Genomic DNA, 25,878 nt, shown 5'->3' on the forward strand with positions numbered 1-25,878 from the left:
AAGGAGTCTTTACTCCAAGTATGCTTTCATTGAAACTGTTTTTCCATCTCACCCTAATCATAATGCAAAATACTCACCAACTCTTTGATGTCACAAGGATGCTGCTAATAAAGTTGCTCAAACAGTGAATTCATGTTTATTATCATAATAGTAATTTTAAAAAACAGTTTATCTGTATTTTATTCCCTTCTTTTTCCTGGTTTTATCACCCTAAAAGTCGGATGTGGAGTTTATTTTTTTTTAGCCTCCACTTAGACAGTTATGGGTTATGGCAAAATCTATATCACATTTTAATGATTCCTGCAGGAAATCTAGAGTACAAATACAATTTAAACAATTTTAAGATATTTCACAGAGGATGAAGATAAAACTTTATCCTCAAAAGTTAAGGTGTCTTTATGAACAATGCTTTGTGCACTGGTACACAGTCATGTTGGAAGAGAAAGGGGCCTGCTCCAAACTGTTATCACAAGGTTGGGAACATGAAATTGTCCAAACTGTTTTGGTATCCTGAAGCATTCAGAGTTCCTTTCACTGGAACTAAGGGGCCAAGCCTAAGTCCTGAAAAACAACCACACACCATAATTCCTCCTGCACCAAATTTCATACTCTGCACAATGCAGTCCAAAATGTACCGTTCTCCTGGCAATGTGGCTGAGTTGCTGTTGGTCCCAAACTTTTCCATTTTGTTGTGCTAGAGCTGACAGTTGACTGTGGAATATTCAGGAGCAAGGAAACGACTGGATTTGTTACACAGGTGGCGTCCCATGACATTTCCTCGCTGGAATTCACTGAGCTCCTGAGGGGGCCAATTCTTTCACAAATGTTTGTCAAAACAGTCTGCATGCCTGGGGGCTTGATCTTATACCTGCTACCAGGCCAAGTTATTGGGACACCTCATTTAGATGGGTAAACAAATACTTTTGGTGATATAGTGTAATTATTTTACACCTTTGTGTCCACTTAGACTCCTTTCAAATGACTTTGAGTTGAATCAGAATCTTGCATAAGAATTGTGCCATTAAATCATTTCACTGCTGAGATAAGTTCTTAGGAATAGTAAAGAAAGGTTTGAAAGGAAAAAAATGGACAACAAGATTTAAAAAGGTAGTTAGAGGAACAACTTTTTCATTTATTCAGCCTCTTGGGTTCCTTCCTTTTATTTCCAAACTAAATGTAATTATCTTCTGTGTTACTAACAGAACGGCACGTCCACAAAGTTTGGAGAAAACCTCCAAAGGTGTGTACTAAACAGCAACAACCAGTAAATGGCAAAGCGGGGAAAGGCCCTGGCTGATAACATTTTATTCAAGAGCAATGTGTGAAAAGCACAGCTGAGCGTTAAAGTTACACCCACATCACTGGTTGTCCTCAAATGTCACCTTTCTGCTCTCATTAGGTATTCTTTTTGTGGGTAATAAGTACTTTGTCATTTCACTAGCTGTCAAATCGCATTGGCATTTCACTCAGTGTCTCTCATTTCATACAGCATTCTTTCAAAGCTGCACTTGGCTCTGTCTCCTTTTTCACAGCCGAGCCATTTGAACTTTTTTGTCAGTCGGGGCAAAAATTAAACTGCCAAATCAATTAGGAATCCTCACAGGTACTTACTCATTTTTAGTCTTGTTCACCGTGACCTTTTCGACTTTTGTCTTTTTACATGCGCCGTTTATTGCCGGCTTATGTGTCGCCCAGAAAGGGAGACAATCGCAAAAAATACATGTGAATGTATGTACTTCTGTGATACGAATAGATACTTTGCTTGCAGGTTAAAAGAAAAGCAAAGCCCGAAATCATCTGTTGTTTCTTTTCTAATTATTTCATTTATAAAAGTATCTTTATGACTTTGTGTTTCATCATGTCTTGAGCACTCTGATGCTATATTCCCACCGGGCTCAGTACATGCGACCAATTCCAATGAAAAGTCTATGTAACCGCCCATATATGCACATTGTGGGCTTTCACGTTCAAAAGTCTTGTGTTCACGCATAGCTATGCAAGTTTTTAAGTCACTAGGCTCTATGTACAAAATGTGCAGAAATTGAACGAGCGCTAAAAATTAAATCAGTGGACTCAGATTTGGTATAGTGACATATGGGTAGCATCCTTTTCAAAACATGGAATTGCCCACCCTTTGAAAATTGATAGTGGAGGAAAAATCAATATTTGCAGTATGTTCCTGGCCGGGATAATATGACACCAGGTCTTTCAAATATTGGAATAGATCTGTGAAAGAAAATCGTGGAGCAAGATTCACGAGATTTGCACTGCTTTGACATTTCCTACCAAGCTGCTTCCAACTGTAAGTGGAGTGCTATTAAACAGTTGAAAAGCATAAGAAGCTCCTCCTTGCCGCTTCCTGCTTGTCCGGTGCTTGTCTGGTGTGAACACCGCAGGCTAAATGCACTTTCATGAAACCACATTTAGGGCACTCTTGAATGTGCAACACATGATATCTGATATAGGATCTAGTATTCCAAGACTTTCAAACACTTGCAGGTCAATGTTCTTATTCTAGAACAGGGATCAGCAACCTTTACCACTCAAAGAGCCAATTGAATCAGTTTCCTACAGCAACAAAAGCACAGAGAGGCACCCATGGGGTGTTAGAAAAAATTGTTTTGCCGATATATTGCGATAGTTCATTTGGACATACTTGTATTGGTTCAAAATGCTGTCAAGATAATTATTTAATTATTTGTTTTATTATTTATGAGTGTGATGTTTCCTTTGATCTTGTTTACATTTTCCACAACCTTGAGTAGACTTTTCTGTCTGTCAAACACCCAGTGTTAAGATGAGTGAGATGATGGAAACAAATTCACTTTGATGCCGACTCCTTTCTATTTTTTTTTCTTTAAATTCAGTAACCCCAATAAAGTTTATTAATTTTATTACAGCTGTTAATTTGTTGCGGGGTCTGGAATCATAAGCGGTAGGCCTAAGCTCCGCCCCTGCCTCTCTCACTGTTCACATCCTCTGCAGCTCCAAGTTGTTTTCCCTCGCATGCAACCAGCGTGTTCTACAAAGACAGTGCAACATACGGTCATCATAGCAGACAGTTGACAGGATAGCAGGGGCGCCATTACACTAATGTAGTTTTGTAATGTGGTTTTAGTCTAGGAAAAAAAACAGCTTTTTTGGGGGGCCGCCCCCTACGAGATTACCACTGACTGTCTTTTTAGAAGAACTTTCCATCCCTTTACAGACTTTGGTCACGTACACAGACACGCCCCGTCCACGTGCTCACGCTGCTCTTTTCCTCCTGCCCGCTTGCACTATGCGACGGTGTTAAAGGCACCACGACAATGTTAGAGCATGATAGTTATTGTACAAAACCACAGAGAGCCGCAGCACAGGTATGAAAGAGCCCCATGCGGCTCCGGAGCCGCAAGTTGCCAAACCGTTTTCTAGATACTATGTTCCAATTTTTTTCAATCGATTTTTTAAGCAAAAACCCAAGATTAAAAGGTTTAAACCACAACATAGGTAAACTTACAGTAAACCATCAGCATTTGATACGGGGTGATAAAGACATTAATGTAGATTTTTGTTATAGTGTTCATCTAATGTCACAAACTGATTTAAAATAAATTAGACAGAATTTTCATCTTTCGTTCTTCAAGCTCTGCCAGGATTACTTCCATTGTTTTTTCTCTCCCAATTTAGCTGCAACCTGTAAACAACTGGACAGGAGTCATTTAAGAATCCTAAACGCAATGGCAAAAAAGTAGAAACATAAGTCATTTGTACTGCTTTTATTTTTATTTTTTCTCATGAAGTACATTTTAAAGGAAATATACGATAAAATATCTGCCCGATCGTCTTATGATCTATTGTGAAAGTGTTCCTAGAGGTATTTTGGTTATAATTATGCCGTTTTTAGACGAAATCCTAAACATATGTCGTTCTCTAGGCCAACCCTACACATCTGCTACCTCACAAGTGAGGTCTTAAATGGTATTTTTTTCATCTGCACCTGATTCACAATGAGTTGAATAAAGAAGTACTAAAAATGCAATTTTAATCTTAATTGTCTTTATACCGTACATGTCCTCCATCATCAGAAAAATGCCACAAGAACATGTTAAAAACACAGTTTTTATTGGAGTCAGTCTTTTAGGTTCCTTATTTAATGATAAAGTAGACATTTGCTCATCTAATACCAATTCATTACAATAGAAAAAAAAACATAGGAAATGCTATATTTGTTCCAATTTTTCCCTGGCGTACTTATGTAATATTTTTGGTGATCATGAACACACCAGTTTTTTATAAATATTTTTAATCATAATTTCTGATGGAAATTTCCCATCCCTTATGGTGAGAAACTGAGTCACAAACACATTGACTGCAGCAGGAAAGAGAAACCTTGCAGCAACTCGATATTTTTTCTTTAAAGGAAAATTACATGCTGACATTGTGATGCATGCGTGAGTGAAGAACTATTTATCTAAGTGCAGCAATTTGGCTGAAACGTGAACGGAGTTGAAAGCACTCCAGCAGCCAAAGGGCTGCGTGTAATTTGTGGCACCTTGCGCTGCTGGTTTCTGATGCTGCAGAGAGTCGAGAGCATTTCTGAGGATGTCTATACCACTGCTTACAAGAGGTGTGACTGGAAAAAAGAAGTGGAGGAACTCCTAATGATCAATTTGAATCATAGCAGAAAGATCAAATGCAGAATCTTTAGTTTACTATTGTATGACTCAATTTTTTTGTGGTGATTCTTTATTTTAGCGAATGCCATCACTTAAATATCCAAATGCCATTTAAAAAAAGATTGTAGCTGTGACGTAGATGGTACAATCAACAGCCTAAAAACTCTCCGCTCCATTCTGATGTCTCCACTTGCAGACAAATAGGTCCATGTACATCTTTGTTTTCCTTGTCATGGCTGGTATCTGGCTCCAGTACTTCACGTTTTTGTTGCACTGGTAATATTAGGTACGATTTGTAGGGGGCTGTAGGCCAGCAGGCGAGTCTGTAAACAGATGGATGATGGAAAATGGGGGCAGGCTTACTCTGGGGCCAATAGTCCTTTTCACAAATCAAAGAGAAATTTCTGATGAACTCCTGCTGCTCTGCAGCAACTATGTCCTAGAAAATTACACAGTTTTTTTTTATTTTGACTAAAACAGCATAATCATAATTTTAACAAACACAGGGAACACTTTTATGATAGATCAAAAGATGATAGTAGTGGAACGTTTTTCTAAAACAGGCTGTCATGTCAAATTCTCACTGCCCCGTCACCAGTCAGAGTAATAGAGTAATTGAGTTAAAATCAACCACTTTCATGTTTTCTGCATGCATAATTGCATCCTTTACAGGTAATTAACACAGTTTCTTGTCATAAACCACTGAGCTATGAAAGGATTAGTGTTTGCATTTGAATGGGACCCCTGTCAGCTGTGGGGTACAATTAGTGTTAACAACTGAGCTCAGACCCAAAATCTCTTCAAGTGGGAGTTGACTGAGCATTGTAATTAGGAAGCACTTTGAGTGGCTCTCCATTGCGCCTTATGTACTATTCACCCACTGTGGCCTCACTTTGTTCTTACGATTGGACAACGCTTTTCCCGCGGGCCTCTGTGAGAGAAGAGATTCGATTTGCGATACACGCAACATTCACAACTCATTACTGGACATGATGAAGTTATCCTGGCAGTAATGGATTCCAAAGACACCAAACACATCCATCAAAATCGGAGACGTGTCATTGAGTATGTGGAGGGGCTCAGCCGCACAGCGTTCGTCCCTTCATTGCACTGCCCCAAAGGCTCAATGTGTATTTTGGAGGATAAATAGTTTTGAATGACAGAGTAAAAAAATCAAAATAGGTTTGTCTCCTGGCCTGATTTAATCGGGTGCTTTGGTTTTTTATTCAGCAATGCATTTATTGCAACTTTTATTCGTGAAAATATTTTGGTGATGGTTAATCTCTTTCAGCAGTGAGTTCATCTCCTGAAGGGATATGCTGAAAGCTGAACAACAAACATGTTAGAAGCTTTTTTTTTTAGCTGCTTGGTGCTCTTTTAAAATATTCAGTAAAATGCAGAAAGCACTATACGACACAGAATCTATGAAACAAAAATAGTTTCAAATAGTGCATTTTCCTTTCCTAACATTATTCAGTTGTCACTTAGGAATTTAGAAATTTACTTAAACTGTATGAATTTTCTCCAAATTTCTAGGTGTTTCACAATTTCGTAATAGCATTTGTTTTTTTTTTGTTTTTTTTCTTCAATAAATTGTACTGATTTGGATTTGAAAAAGCTATTTTTAAGAAAGGTTTTCACAAATAAATGACAGTTTTTTTGTTTGAGAAAAAGGATTATTTTAAAGTAGGAGTCATCATTTGCACCGTCTTTGTGTAATTAACCTAATTGATGGAGAATGTAGGGGTGTAGACTTTGAACAAGCGCACTCCTTATTTGCCACAGTGTTTGCCATAGAAACGTTGACTGACACCACTTGGACCAATCGCTGGCTATCTCCAAATTCTCCCTCTACTCTCTAACAGGTAGAAAAAGAAATAGTGCAGGACTATCTAGTGTCCTGCATTTTAAAAGCAATTTAGACACCATTCTGAATTTGTTTTTAAACAACAAATACTACTTCACTGATTTCACGAAGTGAAAGCCTAAACAATTTAAACATTTTACAATGATTATTTATAAATCTACTGTGTTCTTATTGAGGTTTATTTTTTAATACATTGAAATTCCTTTTTTCTTCCTTAAAAATTGTTCAAATGCAATGCATTTCAGTCTATATTTATCCATCCCGTGAACATTGAGGCACACAAGTTTAGCTTCTGTTGTGTTCATGACTGAGAACAAAAAAGAGGATCTTTCCGGATTTTACAAGAATCTGACAAACATCAGCATTGCAAGTTTGTTGTTGTGACCTTTATTGGTTAAACCTATTCTGCTTTTTGCTCAAATTTCAACAGTGACTGTGCGAAAATATGTATGCTTTTTTATAAACAAATGAAAGCCACTTAATACTTGAATGAGTCTCCTACATTAAAATAAAGATGGATTTGATCCTGATCCTGCCTCTCCTGTTTCCCTGCTCAATCACTTCTGAATTAAATGACTGTGACTCTATATCGAGCTTCAGCAAAGCTTAATTGGGTGAGTTGGAGCAGGGGAGCACTAAAACCTGCAGAGCAGGTAAATTAGAACCACTGTTCAAAAGCTCTAAAGGATTCCTGGATGAACACTTTCATACATTTATTAAAATATTAGAAATGTGTTTTACAGATGTTTTAAGAAACAAAGAAATAAGGTTATAGCAGCAAAACTGAATGAATCACAGATTAGAGGAAAAGATGACATCACACCCTTTTTATTAAACACACGTGATGGATTGGAGGTCAGCAGTCTGAGAATGTGGGAGGAATGAAGCGGTTTGCTTCCCTCTGTTAAACACTCTGGTGCAGAAATCCATTTATCATTTTTTCATTAAGATTCTTTAGCTTATAAAAAAGAAAAAATGTACACACAAACGTCTACAAAAGTTTTTTTGATTATTTCAAACTGTGTATGTTTGTGCTTTATGACTCATTATGATATTTAACAAGTGACCTGAAAAAACCTGTTGAAATAATAAAATACAAATTAATTGAAAATACTTTTAAAAAACTGTATAGTGTGGGACTATGTAGTGCCCTGGATTTTAAAAGCCAGTCACCATGCTCACTACTTTTTTTTTTTGGCAAATATGATGTCATTGATTTCACGAAGTGAAAATCTCATTGACATGAGCGTTTTGCGATGACCATGTCCATGAATCCACATGAGTCCACTATGTTCTGAAGATGAAAACGTTGATATTTTATTTAAAAAACACATTAGAATATATTTTCGTTGCAAAAAGTTTTCAAGCGCAATGCATTGTAGTCTATATTCGCCAATATAGTGAGCATCGATGGACACTGGATTTTTGCAGAGACTTCTGGGAAATTTCTAGGGCACTCGGTTTTGGAATTGTAGATTCGGACAGCACCACATAATGGCAAATGCACATATAGTGCACTGTGCAGTGAGTAGCGAAGGACTTTGGACACAGCCCTGGTTTTTAAACGTTGGTCGGATCACAAAAACACAAACTTAAGTAAAAGTTTGTCTGCATTACAGCAGAATAAGTAAAAATAAACAGATTCTAATAAAAAAAAAAAAACATGACTCTGACCATAGACACAGTTACCGTCAGGCTTCTGTAACTATTTGTATCTGTCAAAAGGTAGCAAAGGAGACAGCACATTATTTAATTTTATCATCAAGACAACTTTTTGAGATCTTAAGTGTGAATAGCATTCATTACTCATTATAAACAACCCCAAAGCGGTGTATTGATCCATTCACACATTTCTGTGTATTCCTCTAAAAATCTGCTCTCTGAGCACAAGCCCCTCCCAATCTATGAAGTGGAACGAGTCTGTGCTGCCAGCACCGCCCCCAGGCTGATACTCACACATTCTCCGCAGAGTTAGCGGTGATCAGCAAAGCTTAATAATAATAATAATAATAATAATGCATTGGATTTTTCTACGCTTTTCCAGACGCTCAAAGCGCTTCCTGGACTTTTATATGCGTAATATGCGCATCCATCTTTGGAAAAGATCAGATGTTATTTGCTTTCATAGGACAAAATTTCGAAACTCTGCCGAGGCCGACTCTAGGTTGACATCATGAAATGGGCGGTACCCACACAGAGAAGAAAGGCGGTGCCTCAGAGATCGTGTCATTTTACTTCCGGGTAGAAAAAGGATCTGCGAAAATTACTCACAATTCATTTTAAAAAATCGTTCTTTAGTGTGCCAACAGTAATATATTATCACATATAATTTTTGGGGAAAATTTGATGCATAAATCAGTTTTACTGAAGACATTCAGATTACTACGTTTTCAGATTATATTTGCTTCCTTGTAGAATTAAGGAAGGCATCAGAATGAATACGTCACATAAAAACGTGTCATCTGTATGCGCTAATGGGTTCAGGCAGTTTTAAACCCCAAAACAGTTTAGCTCAAACACTATTGATATTAAAACACTGATATTTAGTTTAATTTGTGTTTTCTTAGCATTTTTTCTTTATTTTTGGAGATATAACTACCACATTTTTATGTGGGTATTATAAAAAAAGAAAAAAAAGACATTGCTAAGATGAAAAGTGAGGTTCAGTGTTTATTCATGCAACATTTAGATGGTAGAATCATCCAAATGTAATAAAATAATGAGGAACAATTTCATGATCAAAAGCAGGAACTCGCTGCTGATATTGGGGCACCAACACTGCTTACTCAGATGTAATCCGGACTACTACTGTGTGTGCAAACTGACACGGACACACAGACAGACGCACAAACCCTCTTTATAAACACATACATCAATAATTTTTACAATCTAAAGTCCCACTCCAATTATCTTTTCACTTATTTTAGTGTTTCCAGTGGTCTCTATATTATGATTATGTTGTTTATAGACAAATCAAATAACCTGTGTTGTTTTTTAGGACATAGTTTTTGCTGAGCAACAGTAAGTCATTAGAAATTCACCTCAGAGTAGTGGGCGAGAGCATTTGCGCAGTGGAGCAAGTGGAGCAAATAAGCTATTTTTTCAAAAGGCTTTTTTTTCAGCTGCTCCTTATTCACAACAATTTGGATAATATTGAAATGCAATTTTAAGTTATTTCTATGTCCTCCATCATCATAAAATTCTACAAGAACATGTTAAAAACACCAAAAATAAAATGTTCATTGGAGTGGATCTTTAAGTAGCCTCCACTTTGTCTGACTATGCCACTTTTCTATCACATTTTGTTGTAAAAGATCATTTGATTTAGCTAAATAAATGAAAATAGCTGACTTTATCTTACTTGTAAGTGTTTAAAAAAACATTTTTTAATCCCCATCCAGTCACAAGCAATGGTCCCAACCTCAAATCATTAATTCAGTCTCAATAGTCAGAAATGCACACAACCTGTTTTACAAATACACTTGTGGGGCGAAGGCAGGGTACACCCTGGACAGTTCACCGGTCTGGTCTGTCCCAGGGTCACAATCACACACCCATTCACACTCACAGACAATTTAGAGTTGCCAATTGACCTATGAAGAATGTTTTTGGACGGTGGGAGGAAGCCGGAGAGAACCCATGCATGCACGGGGAGAACATGCAAACTCCACTCAGAAAGGTCCCCCATTGATGTTCTGTTTCAGGTCCCCCAACCAGGACTTGTGACTTGTGCCAGGACTTGTGCCACCATGCAGCCCAGAGTTTGACGCTCTGATTCACAATTGTAACTTTCTGCAAACATGCAATATAAATTTGGAAATGCACACGTGCATTCGTTCACATTCTGCAATTCGCATGATCTGAGTTCATATTACAAGTGTACCTAAAAATCATGTTTGTGAAGCATCTATAGTGCATTTCTGAAACATTTATGGTGAATTTGTGAAACATATATCGTGTTTTTGTGAAACAGTGTGTATATTTGCGATAAACACTTATTGTGCATGTGTGAAACACAACATGCGTGTGTATAAAACTTAGGGTGGGTATTTGTGAAACTTGTATGCATTTCCAAATTTTAATTGCAGGTTTGCATAAAATTTGTTGTGAATCAGAGCGTGTGTTTTTGTGAAACAGGTTATGTGCATTTCTGATTATTGAGACTAAATTATTTTCATAAAATCATGACATCTTTCTTATTCAAAAGACTTGGAACGTTTTCCCAAAGAAGACCATTGCATTGCATCTTAATGGGTGGTGTGATGTCAGTAGACTTTGCAATCAATTTCCAAACTACATTGACACTTGTGCAGTTTTTTCACCACCATTTCAAAAATGTTGTGCTTACTGTTTGTAGCAGTGGAGAGATGGACTCATCGTATGAACTACTCCAATAATCTACATGCACACCGAGGTCACCTTAAATTCAACTTCAAAGTTGACAACTTCTACTATATCTTCAGTCAAAGACACTATGTTTATGTACTAATAAATCAAAAATTACACAGTAAGAGTACACAAATCTCTGTCAGGAGATAGCGTTGCTGTGTGTATTACTATTATTTTAGTAGTTATACATAATTAGCGCAGATAAGGGGTTTTATTATGAAAAAAACAGAAAGCAGAACATGTTCGATTGGCCGTTATTCATGTCAATCAAGTGACATAATTTACGATAAGGATGATGATTCGTAATGAGCACCCTTGTTCTAAATCAGGGGTCGGTAACCGGCGGCTCCAGAGCCGCATGCGGCTCTGTCATACTTGTGCTGCGGCTCTCTGTGTTTTTGTAAAATAAACATTATGTTCTAAGATTGTCGTGGTGCCTTTGACACCGTCAGGTAGTGCGAGCGAGCAGGAGGAAGAGAGCAGCGTGAACGCAGAGTCTGTTATGGCATGGAAAGTTTTTCTAGAAAGACAGTCAGTGGCGATCTCGTAGGGGACACATGAACGCCCCCAAAAAAGCCTTCTTTTCCCCATAGACTAAAACCTCCTATTTCTGCATAAAATTAATTACATTTGCTTTAGGGCGCCCCTACGATCCTGTCACCTCGCTGTTACGATGACTGTGTAGAACACACTGGAGCCCCCTTCCAGCTTGCACGCGGGGGAAAACAACGAACAGGTAAAGAGGCGGGGCTTAAGCGGGGCTTAAACTCACCGCTTACGATTCCAGACCTGCAACAAACAAACAGCTGCTTTTTTAACAAAAAAATAGTCATACATAAAATTAATATAATTTATTGGGTTTACTGGATTTAAAGAAAAAAAAATTAGAAAGGAGTCTGCATCAAAATGAGTTTGTTTCCATCATCTCACTTATCTTTGGGTGTTTGACAGACAGAAAAGTCTATTCAAGGTTGTGGAAAATGGACAAAAGATCAAATGAAACATCACACTCATAGATAATAAAAATAATTAAAATAAATAATTAAATAAATTATAATTAAATAACAACATTTTGAATCAATTCAAGTATTGCCAAATGAACTATCGCAATACATCGTCACCTACCTAGAGTTGCGGCTCCCTGTGCTTTCATCTCAGTGGGAAACTGATCCAAATGGCTCTTTGAGAGGTACAGGTTGCCGACCCCTGTTCTTAATCGACCAGGTCCACTGTAAGTTTACAGTGTTACCTCATTTATCGCAGGGGTTACATTGTAAAAAGACCCCATGATAAGTGAAATTCATGAAGTACACTTGAAGCACACTTTATACACTTTTCTCAGACAGACGTGAACATTTTTAAACTTAAAGCTTAATCCTCTGTAAAAAGAAAATCAGTCCACTGTTATAGGATGAAAACAAAAATCTGATGATGATGGAAAATGTATGCAATTATGGCAAACTGAACACATTCTATACAGGAGACTCGACACAGAGGGGATTGATTGACAAGGACAAAAAACAATCGATCAGGATGCAGAAAACAGTGCACTGGACAGACAAAAAAAGCAGGCAAAGTTGCACAAAAAAAAATCACCAACACAAAATCGAGAATAGTGCACCATTACATAGCGAGGGGAACACTTTACAGACAACCTTAGACAGCTAAAAAGGATACAGGTGAATTTAAAAAATTAAAACTTTTTCTTCCGAGGTCGTTTATTGGTGGCATCCCCAGATAAACCTGCAGTGACTTAAGGCCGTGTCACACTGCCACTACATCAATTTTGCGCATTTTTTATGTATTTGGTCTTTCGTGATACATGCGTGATATACCTAATTAAAAGTCTTTCTTGTGTTTGTTATTCATTGATGGGAGAAGATGTCCATCAAGGGTAAGGGGGTCAAAGGGTTTCAGCCGGTGGGTCTTAATATGAATTCGTTTTTTAACTGGTCAAAATCTTTGGTCGATTAAGAATAATGCAGTTTGTGTGTATTTTATGAATATCTTATACGCAATTAATATATAAATCTTACATAAATGTTCGTAATTTTTGCGAGATGCAGATGCAAATTTTTGACTTAACCACGACCATTCAATGTATGTTCTTGAATGTCTAGATTACTTTTTGCGCAAGTTAACGTGGTTCATTCATGATACATCGGTGAAAATTTCAGACTACAGCGTATGACCAAATTTCCTTTGTGCAATATACGCATAACGTACGTAGTGACATGGCCTTTACATTGACTTTTTTAAACCATAACATTACTTCTGGCCTCAACTTTCCTTTTTTGTTGACTATAAACAAATTACAAATTTTAAAACAAAGCTCAAACATAAAGATTGTTTTTTTTTTTTACTATATAAATCATCTTGAAGCATGAGCAGCAGGTTTTACAGATGAAGAAGCAGCAGCTGATTTTCTTTTTGTACCCAATATGTTTTGATGTAAAAAAAAAGTATCCTCAGAAAAGCCACTTTATGGTTTCTCAACCATTTAATTGACTTACCCCTTTTGTGTTAGTTAATGATGAGGTAATTATTTATTCTAAAAAGTCGGCGAAGCGTGTCGGAGTAAAACATTTGCTCGAACAGGGATAAGTACATGCAGAATCAGGAGCTCTCTGCTCACTTACAAGAGAAGAAAGTATTTGAGCCGTTCAGGGATCAGCTCATTTGAATGGAGATACTATTTTCAGTGTGTGATCTTCAAATTGAATGGAATTTTTACCCCAAATGTATACACTGAGGCTCTTTCTTTTGATCAAAAGATTTCCTTTTTGTCCAACAAAAGTTCATATTTGACAATTACTTTGATGGTATTGAATATAGTTTGCACGTTCCTTTTTTTGTAGTAAAATGAATAAGTTCTTGCTTACCTTCAAAGCAGATTTTGGGGGCTGATGTCCCGCACCGCTTATTGTTTTTTTGTGCTGCAATTTAAATGCAAGTTCCCTCAGGATTAACCCTTGTGCCATCTTAGATGGCCCCACCCTTACTTGGACGTGTTATTCCTACCATGACAAAGGTGGATAAAGGTAGAAAGATACTTAATCCACGGACACCAGTGAAGATCACAAATCATTGAAGAAAAAAGGTTCAGAGCACTGTCTAGTGGGTCTAGATGACCCAACTCCCAACGTTAAAGTGCCTAAGATAGCACAAGGGTTAATAATGTAGTCTGTCTGTCTGTCAAATTATGTTTGGTTTCGGGGCTGCGGCTCATGTTTGAAAACATGATGTAAAGATTCATTTCCATTCTTTAGTTATCTATTATTTTTCTTCTGCTTTTGCGAATTGGAATGAGCATCCTTTGTCTTTTTAAAGCCAGGAGAAATAGGTTATTCGCTCATCTCCTCAGGCAGCTGGCTTCTCATGATCTTCACAACCTCAACTTTTCTTGTCTTGACCACAACCATCCCTCCTGCCTTAAAGTTAAACACTTTCAGAGGTAAAGTGAAGTGCTTAAACTTCTGCTCGATCTGCAGATTTTTCCAAAATTGCGATGCTGAGTCATGGTTCATACTTTACTTACACATTAAAGTAGTCATTATTTAAAGCAACTGCAGTCTAGGAGGCCATGGTTCAGTTCTTTCCAATTAATACGCTTGTATGCATCAGCATTAATGGACTGAGTGTTGGTGTAAAGATCACTGTTCGGACAATCGACATAATCAGTTAGGACAGTCCTACCTGGCATGCTGTCCAGAAGTGGTTGTTACATCGCAGCGTAAGTCTTATGCCTTAGTTACAACTACTCTTACATGTAGATAAAGGCTGTTTGCAGGTAAAAAACAGTCATATCTGTACAAGGAACGCAGGTGACTCGTACAAAATGCCTAGGTCCTAGATGAGTCCCTGAGCTCATAGAGCAAAAATGCTGTAGTGCACGAAAGGTTGTAGTGAACATGTAAGGGAAGGTAAGCTGCAGACTTGTACGGATTTGTCTTTTTTTTTTCAACCACCCAAACCCTGCGTACTGGTCACGTATGACCAACTTGAGTCCACGCATTATGCACAAAATGTATGTAATGGCTGTGTGACATGGCCTATAAGAAAAGCACAGATGTGTCTTGCAGTTCCCCTGTAGGATCATGTGACCACCCCATTAAAATGGAATGTACCATTGTCATGCTTGTGTAAGTGTCACATTTTGTATTGATAGTGAAAGTTACATGCACTGATGACGCATGGCGCCCCTTACACAGCAATCCAGTCGTTGCTAACGCGTGCACCCTGGCTCCTTACTGACCGCGTACAATGCTACACTGGTGTGCACATGATTTCCCTCAACAAGCAAGGCTGCACACAAGGGATGGGTGCGTATCTATCACTTGAATAGCTAATGGGCTTCCTGTACAGTGCACCTGCATATAACCTACTTCCCCCTTACTTAACCTTGCATGTTGCTTAGGTGTTCACTACAACCTGACACCCTCAGCATGTACATAGAAAAAACTGCATGAACATTTTCGCCTTACTGACTGACATGTATTGGCACCTGTGTGCTCTGCACAGATTAGCCCATTTTTCATCCACAGACCACCTGTATGGGCAGTTGTGTCTAAAGCTTAAGGAGCCAGTGAGCACACCTCACTAATGACTGGAGTGTAGCATAAGTGAGGGCATCACCTGTACGTCATCAGTGCTCGTAACTTATATTATCCTCAAAAATACTTCACAATACACTTACACACAACATCCGTACATTTCATTTTCACGACATCTCTTTAGGTGGCTGCACGAGCCTAAAGGAAACTGAAAGACACACCTGCACTCCTCTTAAGATGTGACTGCTCCTGTCTACAACCTTCCACTGGCTCGGACAACCCAAAAACATGCAGGATCCATACAAGTCAACGCCCTATACGTGACTAAGGCTTTAGCGAGAGCTTGCAAGGCAGCCAAAGCAAAGCTAAAGTAGGGACCATCTTTCTGTTAATAGCCCATGCCAGGTGTGGTGAGGGTTAAAACAGCTGACCAAAAAAAAACCAACCAAAAACTCCTCCCTAAGCCCCAACATCTGTGAGTTAAACTTTTTTTGACAGTGGGGAGCATCCTTACTTGATCCAAGGAGGAGGTAATGTGAATTACTGTTTTGACATAACGACTAATCCGGCTGATTATTACAGACACATGCAGCCCGCTCACAATAAAAAAAGCTTATCACAGCAGGAGCCATCAAGAAAAATGATATCCATATGATTACTGCACGACGTGGACCATGTTTGACCTTCTGTGTGTTTGTTTTTCAAATGATGATTTCTGGTTCAACTTGGTTTTAGTATTCACCAACATCAGCATGTTTATATTGGCTCTGTCTGTGCCTGTCAGCCAGGGTCAGGGCTTCTCTCATGAGATCCGACTCACCCAGGGTGGTCTTTGCTTGAGTTCAGTTTAAATCACCATCATTTTTCTTCATGTGACATTAATTTAGCTTCAGCAACTCAATGAAGCTTTTTGATGCACAGTAATTGCAGAGCACATTCTACAAGAAGTCAATTTGAGATTTGCATGAAGAACGGCGGCGTGTCATGGTGGAAGAGTTTTGCAATAAAGAGACAAGCCAATGAAAAAGAGATACTGGGCCCGGCTTTGGATCAGAAGGCACCCATGCGAGGGCATGAAACACAAATGGGAAAATAATGACACAGACAAGCAAAAACTTTGACAAAACTATCACAGACCCAAAACTATGTGAAGATAGATTAAAGGGAAATACAGTGGCTGTTCCCCCTGGAAAGGGGACCCTCATTTCATTCAGGTATGTTTGTTGCTCTTGACATCAGATAAATGTCCTTCATAGTGGATAATGGATGTCAGCATTGTTAATTGATGTTGGACATTCATTATGTCACAATTATCTAGGCAGTGCAGGGTGACTAATGGGTTTGAACTTAGAAAACACTTTTTTTCTAAATTACCTCGGATGTCATTGTTTGGTTTAGATGGTACATTTCAAAATGTTTGGAAGGTAAAGGTGAACAAGTAGAGCACATTCCTGTTACCAGGAGTCATAACAGAGTCATGTCATAAAACAGCCGATTGTTCACTTTGGTATTCTGTTGTCCTCCCACACAGTTTTCAGGAAAAGCTGTTAGACTAGTATGAGTATTATGCTTACCCAGCTGCTAAGCAAAATGTTTGCCATGTATAGATGTGATGTAGGAAGTCTAAACTCTATACCTGCTTATTCATGAAGCTTGCTCACAAAGAAGCTTTTTCTTTGAATCTTCAGTTCAGTTTTTAGCCAAGGCTGTCTTTAAAATGCTTCACTAACAATGCCAAAAAACATAAAATATTTAATATATATATATATATATATATATATATATATATATATATATATATATATATATATATATATATATATATATATATATATATATAATAAATCATCTAATGAAATGGTTACGGTATAACGGGGTGGGAATGTATAAGTTCGCTTCCTTCCACTCCCTTTCAAGGAATATTTATTAATATGTCTAATTATCCTCAGTTTGATAGGTCATTGTATGAATGTATAACAGATTGTATTGTTTTTGTGTACTATTATTATTTGATTGCCTGAAATAAACCATTTCAAATCAAATCAAAAATAAGAGGGCTGAGCAGTGGTGTAGTGGAGTAGTAAAAAGGCCCTGATTTGAATCTAAGCCGGGTCCTTTCTATGTGCAGTCTGCATGTTCTCCTTGTGCATGTGTGGGTTTTCTCTGAGCACTCCTGATTCCTCCCACAGTCCAAAAACATGCTTTATAGCTAATTGGTATCTCTAAAATGTCTCTAAGTTTGAATGCAAGTGAGTGTGTAGCCCTGCAATGGACTGGTCAACTGTTTAGACTGTACGCTGCTTTTCCCCAACAATGGCTAGGATAGACTCCAGAAACCCCTTAACCCCCAAAACTACCCGGTATTGTAAAAATGTTCATGCATGACCAGTATCCCTTTTTGGACCTCACCAAGAAGCCTGGGAGTTGGTTTTTACTTATTTTTATTTTGTACTATCAACTGCCCCCCCCCATCTCCCCCATTCTAACCTGTTATCCCCCATCTCTAACATCCCACTCTATATCTCTCTCTTGTTTTCTTTCGTCCAGTCCAACAAGGAATGCATACACATATAATTATCATAAATAAAGCTTAGCCTCAAAAACAAAAGGGGTTTGTTCAGCTATTGGACAGGACAAGTTTAAAAAGTTCATGCATATTGTTTCTATGGGCATTGTGTAGGCAACAGGTGGTAGTGAACACTTAAATAGCCTGCAAGGGTAAATAAGGGGGATGTAGTTGAGACGGAGGCATGTCGTATGGATTTTTTGATATTTTTATCAAACCCTGCGCACTGTGCAGGGAGCCCGTTAGTGCTGTTCAAGCGCTTGACCTTTGTGCATCCCCTGTTCGAAATGAAGATATTAATCAACCAGGGTTTAGTTTGTGTGGGCATCCTACTGAGGTTCTACTGGCACGTACGTAAAACGTGCACACCCCGTGTGTGCAACATTATGAATGGTCAGTAAGGAGCCAATGCACGCACCTTACTATCTATTGGAGAACTGCGTAAAGATCACTGTACAACACCATCACTAAAACATCACAAGTGTGTGTAACTTACATTATAAATACTTCACAATACACTTACCACACGCACTACATTGGGATGTTACATTTTCATGGCATCCTTTGAGGTGGCCGTACCTACCTTAATGGAACTGCAAGATGCAGCCCCTCTTGTCTATGACCCTCCACGAGCTCAGTCACCCCAAAAACCTGCAGCACACATACAGGTAAACCCCCGTACTGGTTCATGTCACTAAGTCATGAGTCAGCTTGCAAGAAATTGTATTTGACTCAGCTTTCATAAGTATTCTTTCCAATTTTTTAAGGCACTGTGTAAAATTTTATTGAAGATGCAGTGCGATTGTGTGAGACCTTTTATTGATCAGTTATGAAGGAAGTAGACGGAACATAGCTTGTCACAGCAAAGTAGGCCAACATCCCCATGCCCCCCATAAAAATCCCCTAGCATTTGGAAGCATAATTACACAGTGATAGCAGGAAATTTCAAATATAAATGTCAACAACAGGTCCTGTTCATTGCAGTTGCAGTTTCATCTTTTTTTTAGGTCCGAGAGTGAAATATCACAGTGGATTTTGCATAATTGCACCTATAGGTCAGCTCTAGCAAACAGCTGATGTTTGACATTTAATTGTGACTGTGCAACCAAAAGAAGTAGAAGTGCTACAGCCAGCAGATGATTTTAAATCCAATCTTGTTTTTGACATTGTAACTGACTGGAGGTTGGAGTTTGGTGGGGGAAAAAAGAATTTCAAAACCAAATTATGTCTAATAAAATGTCTCAGCAGTAATTAAGCCATTACCTCTAATATGTTTCCCTGAGCCCAGCTGTGTCCCTGCTCAGACCGGTTAAGATCATCTGTCATCCACTCAAGGAGTAACCTAATTCCCTCAGGTGGCATATACAGACTGCCCACTGAGCCCATATAACCACTCCTGCGGTGGTTTGTAAAAGAAAAAACGAAGCTAAAATTGATGACCTAATACAGTCTAAATGCCAGGACAGAAGACAATTAATCCTGTCTCACATAAAGACGTCCCTGTGCAATCTTCATCTCCTTGAACAGAAGCTGCCGGGTCCGTCTGTGAAGTCACGATGTAAGAGTCGTGCATAGATGCAGGGAGAGAAAGCTTCTGTTCCTAATTCTCTTCATTAATCACCTGTCTGCCGAACATCCTCCAGAGAAAAGCACCCCTGGTCCATTCCAAAGTGATTACAGTACTTGAAGGAACGCTTGGCGCTGCAAATGCTCATAAGTAGCCATTTTATACCTCTCCTGGCTTTCCTTTTTTGTTTCCATCATGATAGTTTTCATGTCCTCCAGAGCCCCTAACATCACGTTTTCCTTTTAAGACTCTTCTACTATGCGGGTGTCTCTCTTCTTCAGCTTTGTTGTCAGCACCCTCTCTTTTTACTTATTCCATATACACTTTTTATTTTTTTTATTTTTCCTGGGCACACATCCATTTGGCATTCAGCGTGGGATAAATAAATTATAACCTCTAAAATCAATGCCCAGTGCGTGATTTTGCCTGCAGACTTAGAGCCTGCCACCGTGCTTGAGTAATGCCGGGAGGGCTTAAGCACAAACATTTCAGGAGTGCAGGAGCTAAGATTATATTCTTCTCCTCCTCCAATTTTTATTTAATCTGCTCAGTGTTCTCAAACTATTTGTTTGTTGTGTGTTTCATGACATCTGGTCATTGCTGCAAAGACTTCTGAAGGTTTCAAGGTGTCATTTGAGTGTGCCGGGGAATATATATCTTAAAATTTGAAATCCCGTCAGCGAGAGGTGATGGAGGCAAACTGTGTGCGGATGTTGGCTTTAAAGATTTATTGGTCTGTCTGATGCATGACGCCTTTACTTTTTATTGTCTATCTTTAGTTATGGCAAGTCCAAGCTAACATAAAATATACAGTATACTTTCATACGTGTGAATCAAGCGGCTCCTCCAGCTGGATTGTACCCAACACACATCACTTGATTAATGACCTGTTTTTCTTTCTCTGTTCCCAGATGGAGATGATACCCGAGCCAGATCCTGATGATGAAGGGACAAAAATAAGTGTAAGCTGAAAACTGAGCAAACTGGTCATTTTGGAATGTTTTCCATTGTGACGGGGCTTCATTCGGAGCAAATACAACTGCCACTGATTTCCCTGAATAACACACCTTCCGCCAAAGAATGGAGCTAATCAGTGAAATCAGCAGCAGCTTATTATTGCTGTCAGAGTGGTTCCCATCCCATACGCTGCCGACTATTATGCCCCTTTTTGCTGGCACTCTGTACGAGCGCAGTGCACCACATGGCCCTTCGATGACTGATCTCACTACAGTCATTAAAGATGTCTTGTGTATGGGGAAAGTTCTGGGTTTGAGGCCCCGCTAAGTTGTAAATGCTACTAAAGTAGAGAGCAGGGGAATTATATTTAAGTGCTATCAGGTCCGGATGTCTGATTTTTTGTCATGGGAAGCGGCTCCATTTCTGTAGTAATTGACTGATGGCATCAAATACAGAAGTTTGTCTCACCTCAAAAGCTGTAACACATGCTGTTCCAGGTGCAGAAAAGAATTAATTTTCGTTACCTTCCAAAATTTTTAAAGACTGTAGTTTTACCTTGATGGTCACCTTTGACTTGTGCATTTCTATCAGTGATGATTTCTATTCATCGTTCATATCCCTGCAAACCCAACTTGGTTTACAAAAGAATTGACATTCTAGTTTTTAATGTTAGAAAAAAGGGGCTGCATTGTGGTGCAGTTTCTCCCCCAGTGAAAAGGCCCTTGTTCAAATCCCAGCTGGGTCCTTTCTGTGTGGGGTTTACACGTTCTCCTTGTACATGTGTGGGTTTTCTCTGAGAACTCTAGTTTCCTCCCACAATTAAAAAAAACGTTTCATAGGCAAAGCGAAAATTGTCCCTAGGTGTGAATCTGAATGAGTGTGCCAGTGACAGACTGTCAACCCGTCCAAGGTGTACCTCACCTTCACCCAACAGTAGCAGGGATAGGCTCCATCAACCCCAGGACCCTGAAAGTGATTCAGCAGGTTCAAAAGATGAATTGATGGATATTAGGAGAAAAAAATGCTTTTCTCTGTATATATTATCTAGTTTACCGTTAAGCTACGTTCACACTGCCCTCGGCAACGCGTGTTCAAGCGAACCCTTCAAATGAAAAGACTATGTAAACGGCCATAAATGCACTTTTTGAGCTTCTGTATTCTGTATTCTTTTACAATTGTGTATTGTTACACACATTTTTAAGGCCGTTTTCGGGCTCTATGTGCAAGTTTGGTCATGGAACATATTTTGAACTATGACCAATCAGGGACTTGGATTTGGTAATGGGGTATGTATGACATCCCTTTTAATTTACGCAAGTGCTAACAGCTGGAAAATTGATCTTGGATAAGAAATGAATAATTGCAGTTTGCGCCCAGCCAGATTTGCTCTATATGACACCAAGTCTCCTTTTTTGGAATAGATCTGTAAAAGGAAAAGCCTGAGATTTGCACCACTTTGACATTTTGCACCAAGCCTCTTCCAACTGTAGGTCCGTGGGCTAGTATCGGTGGTGACAGTCCAGTATGAACACCATATGCTAAACACGCATTCTGGAATGCACGTCATATGCTTTTTTGACTACAAGTGCAATTTTGACAGATTACACCATAATGCTCCATTCATTTAAGAACAGGGTAAATTTGAACACGTCAAACCAAGTCACACTTTGCTGCAGAGTCGTACATTCATACTTCCTGACAATGAGAAGGCTTTTATATACCTTTCCCTTTTGTGGGATGTTGAGAATGGCTCTTAAAGAACTGTGAGAAACAAATTAGTTGAAGATAAAACATATTGACATACATTTTTATAGCAGGCTTTTATATGATTATTTTGTTTTTACTATTCACATATTTTTCTAAGAAATAGTCAATTTGAATACTATCAAATCATGTGACATTTTGGTTTCTTCTACTACAGACGGTGAAAGTCCAGGGCAACGACATTTCGCACAAACTGCAGCTCTCCAGAGTGAGCAAGAGCGACGAAGGGCTGTACGAGTGCCGGGTGACGAGAGCCAACTACGGAGAGATTGTGGAGTACAAAGCCCAAGCTTGGCTGAAGGTCAATGCAACAGCTAGACCCCGAAGACCACAACAACCCCCCAAGAAGAGCTCCCCCCTGCACCTGACAGACAAGAAGCCGAGAAAGTCCAGCTCACCTGCGGGCCAGGACAACATGAGTTCAGACCAGAGGGTGACCTCCACATCCACCTCTCACACATCCTCCAAAACAGCTACACACAACCACGGCTCAGGTAAGGCCCGGTGTGAGTCTTTGGCAGTCTTCTGTAGAAAAAAAGTCAAAACAGACATAAAAATGTGTCCTTTTGTTTACCCTATAACTTTTTTTTCTAAATAAATTCAGTATATGGAAGCACAGATTTGGACTTTAAACAGTATCTGGTGGGATTTTTGTACATTTTAGAGACACAACTTCCTTCTGCTCTGCCAGAAATCATATCACAAGATATGATCTGCATTTGCACCAAATTACAGGCTAATAGTTCTTTGGACTGAATATCCCATGGCACTGTCATACCCTTCAAGCAAACTTTAATATCTGAGTATTAATGAAGTGGTACAGAAACATACCAAAGACGGCACCACCATTGGGACGTATTTATAATTCAAAATCATCAAAAACCACTCCAAGCAGCCCTTTTACTGAATAAAGAGAATAAATTCCCACTTGTGTGCTCTGAGGTTGGTGTCAGGCAGTGACAATTAACAGCTTCTTTGTGTCCGTTGTGCACCATTTCCTTTTTTCTGAATAAGGAGGAGCAGAAAGGGCTTTTACAAGGAGAACTGTTTAATTACTATTAAGTAGTAATTAAGCAGTTCTCCTATGTTTTTCCTACATTGTCCAAACACTTTGTATAATTTAGTTTTGTAATTTAGTTTAAAGAGCTGAAACAACGTTGACAAAAAAAAAGAAAGCCGAAAACCATATTTGTTGTTGGAAATTAAACATATTTTGTTACTTACAGGAGCTATTTACTTTTTGTGTAAATATTTGAAGAAAGTCCGAGTTTTTTTTGCATCATTGAACAAACTGTGGCACCACATCGGATCCTGCAGCTAATCATCTGAGTCCATCAGGACTTGAGTCAACATTTTTGGATAATTAACTTTCCTTTTCCAACAGTTTAACTGAACTCATCCTGCTTTGCAATTGCTAAACAGCTACAAAGTTCCATCCAGTTTTACACACGAACAAAAAATGTGCTTTCAAATTGTTTTTTACCTGGTAAAAGCAGTTTTTTTTTCATTAGACAAGCCACAGTTTGTTGTTACAGATTACATAGAAGGGGATGAACTAACTTTGTGATCTTGATTATCACACCCACTCATTTTTGTACAAGTATTTTTTTAACCAAAGTTGAATTTATTCGGTTAAAGAGATTTAAATTTTCAAGGAGCAAGTTAAAGGCTGTATCATACAGCCTATATTTTGCGTATATTGCACATGTTTGAAAATTGTTCATACATGGATATATGTGAAAGAAGGAAGAAAAGTTGTGGTGTTTAGGTAAAATTGTCTTAGATGTATTATGAATGAACCACATTAAAACCACAGAAGTACGAATAAACCACACAGAGAACATGTAAACCAATGTAGAACAAGAACCGTGCCTGATTACTGTTTTGTTTATATACATTTCCCTAGTTATTCGTGCGTCAATTACATCATTTGAACGTCATTTGAATGTATGCGCACAGTAATATAAAAGTTGTGGTATATGCGTATATCTGTTAGAAACACTGAGAACGCTTGTGGAAAGCCACAAATATATGTATGCATCACTCAAAAATCACGCAAAATTGCAAGAGATTTTTAAACATGAAGTGTGTAATTCCCAACTGACCAAAATGTTTTAAAAGCTCAAAATCGAATTCACATAAAGACACGTCAGCCAAATGGACATTGAGGATGGACATCCTCAATGGACATCTGTGCACATCAACGAATGACAAACTCAAGAAACACTTATGAATTAAGTATATGACGCATGTATCATATAGAATTTCATATGTGGAAAATGTGCGAAATGTATGCATTGCCTGTGTGACAGCCTTAAATCAACACGGTGCTAATTTTTTAAGTCATTCTGGATTAAAGGTGAAGCAATGTTTTCTTCCGCTTTTTTGCAATACTATTGACTTAAAGTTCTTTTAGTTTGATTTGGCTAAAAAGTTGGTTCAAATGGGACGACTTGATGAATATAAATACACATATTGACTTCAATTTTGTACCCTCATGCACCACCTGCCTGCGGCTTATTTTAAAATTTTCTATTTTGGTTTGACACAATTTGAACTTATAGTAGACAAGCACATTTTGATCTGTCAGGGTTTATTGGACATAGGCACATATATTCTGGATTATGTGCACAATTTTATGCAGTAACTGTGCAGCAAATCTACATGTCAGTGCGAGCAGAAATTTCTGACAATATGGTGCATAACCATACTCAATTACCTCAAATTCAATGCAGCGCGACACCAACTTGACATTCTCTATTACTTTTTTTGCAGTAATATGCTAGTGCATGGTGAACAAAATGTCAGGGACTTGTAGGCATGGGAGCTTCCAGTGGCAGCCTTCTCCTGCGTTTTGACCTGCCAACACCCGCAGATGAGTGCGGAGTGTTGTCAGTGTTGTCAACAATTCAATTCAATTCAATTTTATTTACACTCCGCATGTCGTTTACATGGGTTTTAAAGCAATTTGATTGTTGCTATTTTTTATTTGGAATCATTGAACTGTAGCTATGGGTGCCATTTTGAGTTGATGTAACAACAGTGAGGCACAGAGAGCTCATATCTACAACAGAAGAATTGACTTTTTTTTTTAGCATAGCTTGCTATCATGATACAATAGACTGCTTTGTGTTTTGGATCTCACTTTATAGAGAAACATAAGAGATATTTTGAATCAGTTTTCCTAAATAGGTTCTTGTTCAAAGGAAATAACAGCCTTCATGGTCAATGTACTTTTGGGTATTTCAAGTTTTCTTTCAACAACAGAAACAATTAAATGAACAAAACATAGGTTTGACATCCTTTTTTGTGTGCAATTTTTAATACAATTTTAAAGTATTAAGTACAGTGATCCCTTGCTATAACGCGGTTTACTTTTCACGGTTTCGCTACTTCACGGATTTGCATCGTGCATTGTGTTCTGCATTCTGATTGGCTAAAAAAGTCACTCCGCTTCTTCTTTACCTGTGCGTCAATAATGTTGCAGTTTAATATGTACACGTATGTAAATCAGCTTTCCAAATTACGTACATGCAAATCATCTTGCAATTTCAAGT

General features: G+C 38.4%; 1 protein-coding gene across 1 annotated transcript in view; it reads left to right on the forward strand.

Moving 5' to 3' along the window:
* The window catches only part of vstm2a (V-set and transmembrane domain containing 2A), a 152,852-nt gene that overhangs the window by 79,826 nt on the left and 47,148 nt on the right, over positions 1–25,878 (forward strand). Inside the window, exons 3-4 of the mRNA XM_078938744.1 lie at positions 20,512–20,562; positions 22,479–22,815. Coding sequence (XP_078794870.1) covers positions 20,512–20,562; positions 22,479–22,815 — 388 coding nt within the window. The remainder of the gene's footprint in view (positions 1–20,511; positions 20,563–22,478; positions 22,816–25,878) is intronic.

Source organism: Oryzias latipes, chromosome 20 (assembly GCF_053564925.1).
Source record: "Oryzias latipes strain Hd-rR chromosome 20, Olatipes_Hd-rR_3.1".
Taxonomy (NCBI): Eukaryota; Metazoa; Chordata; class Actinopteri; order Beloniformes; family Adrianichthyidae; genus Oryzias; species Oryzias latipes.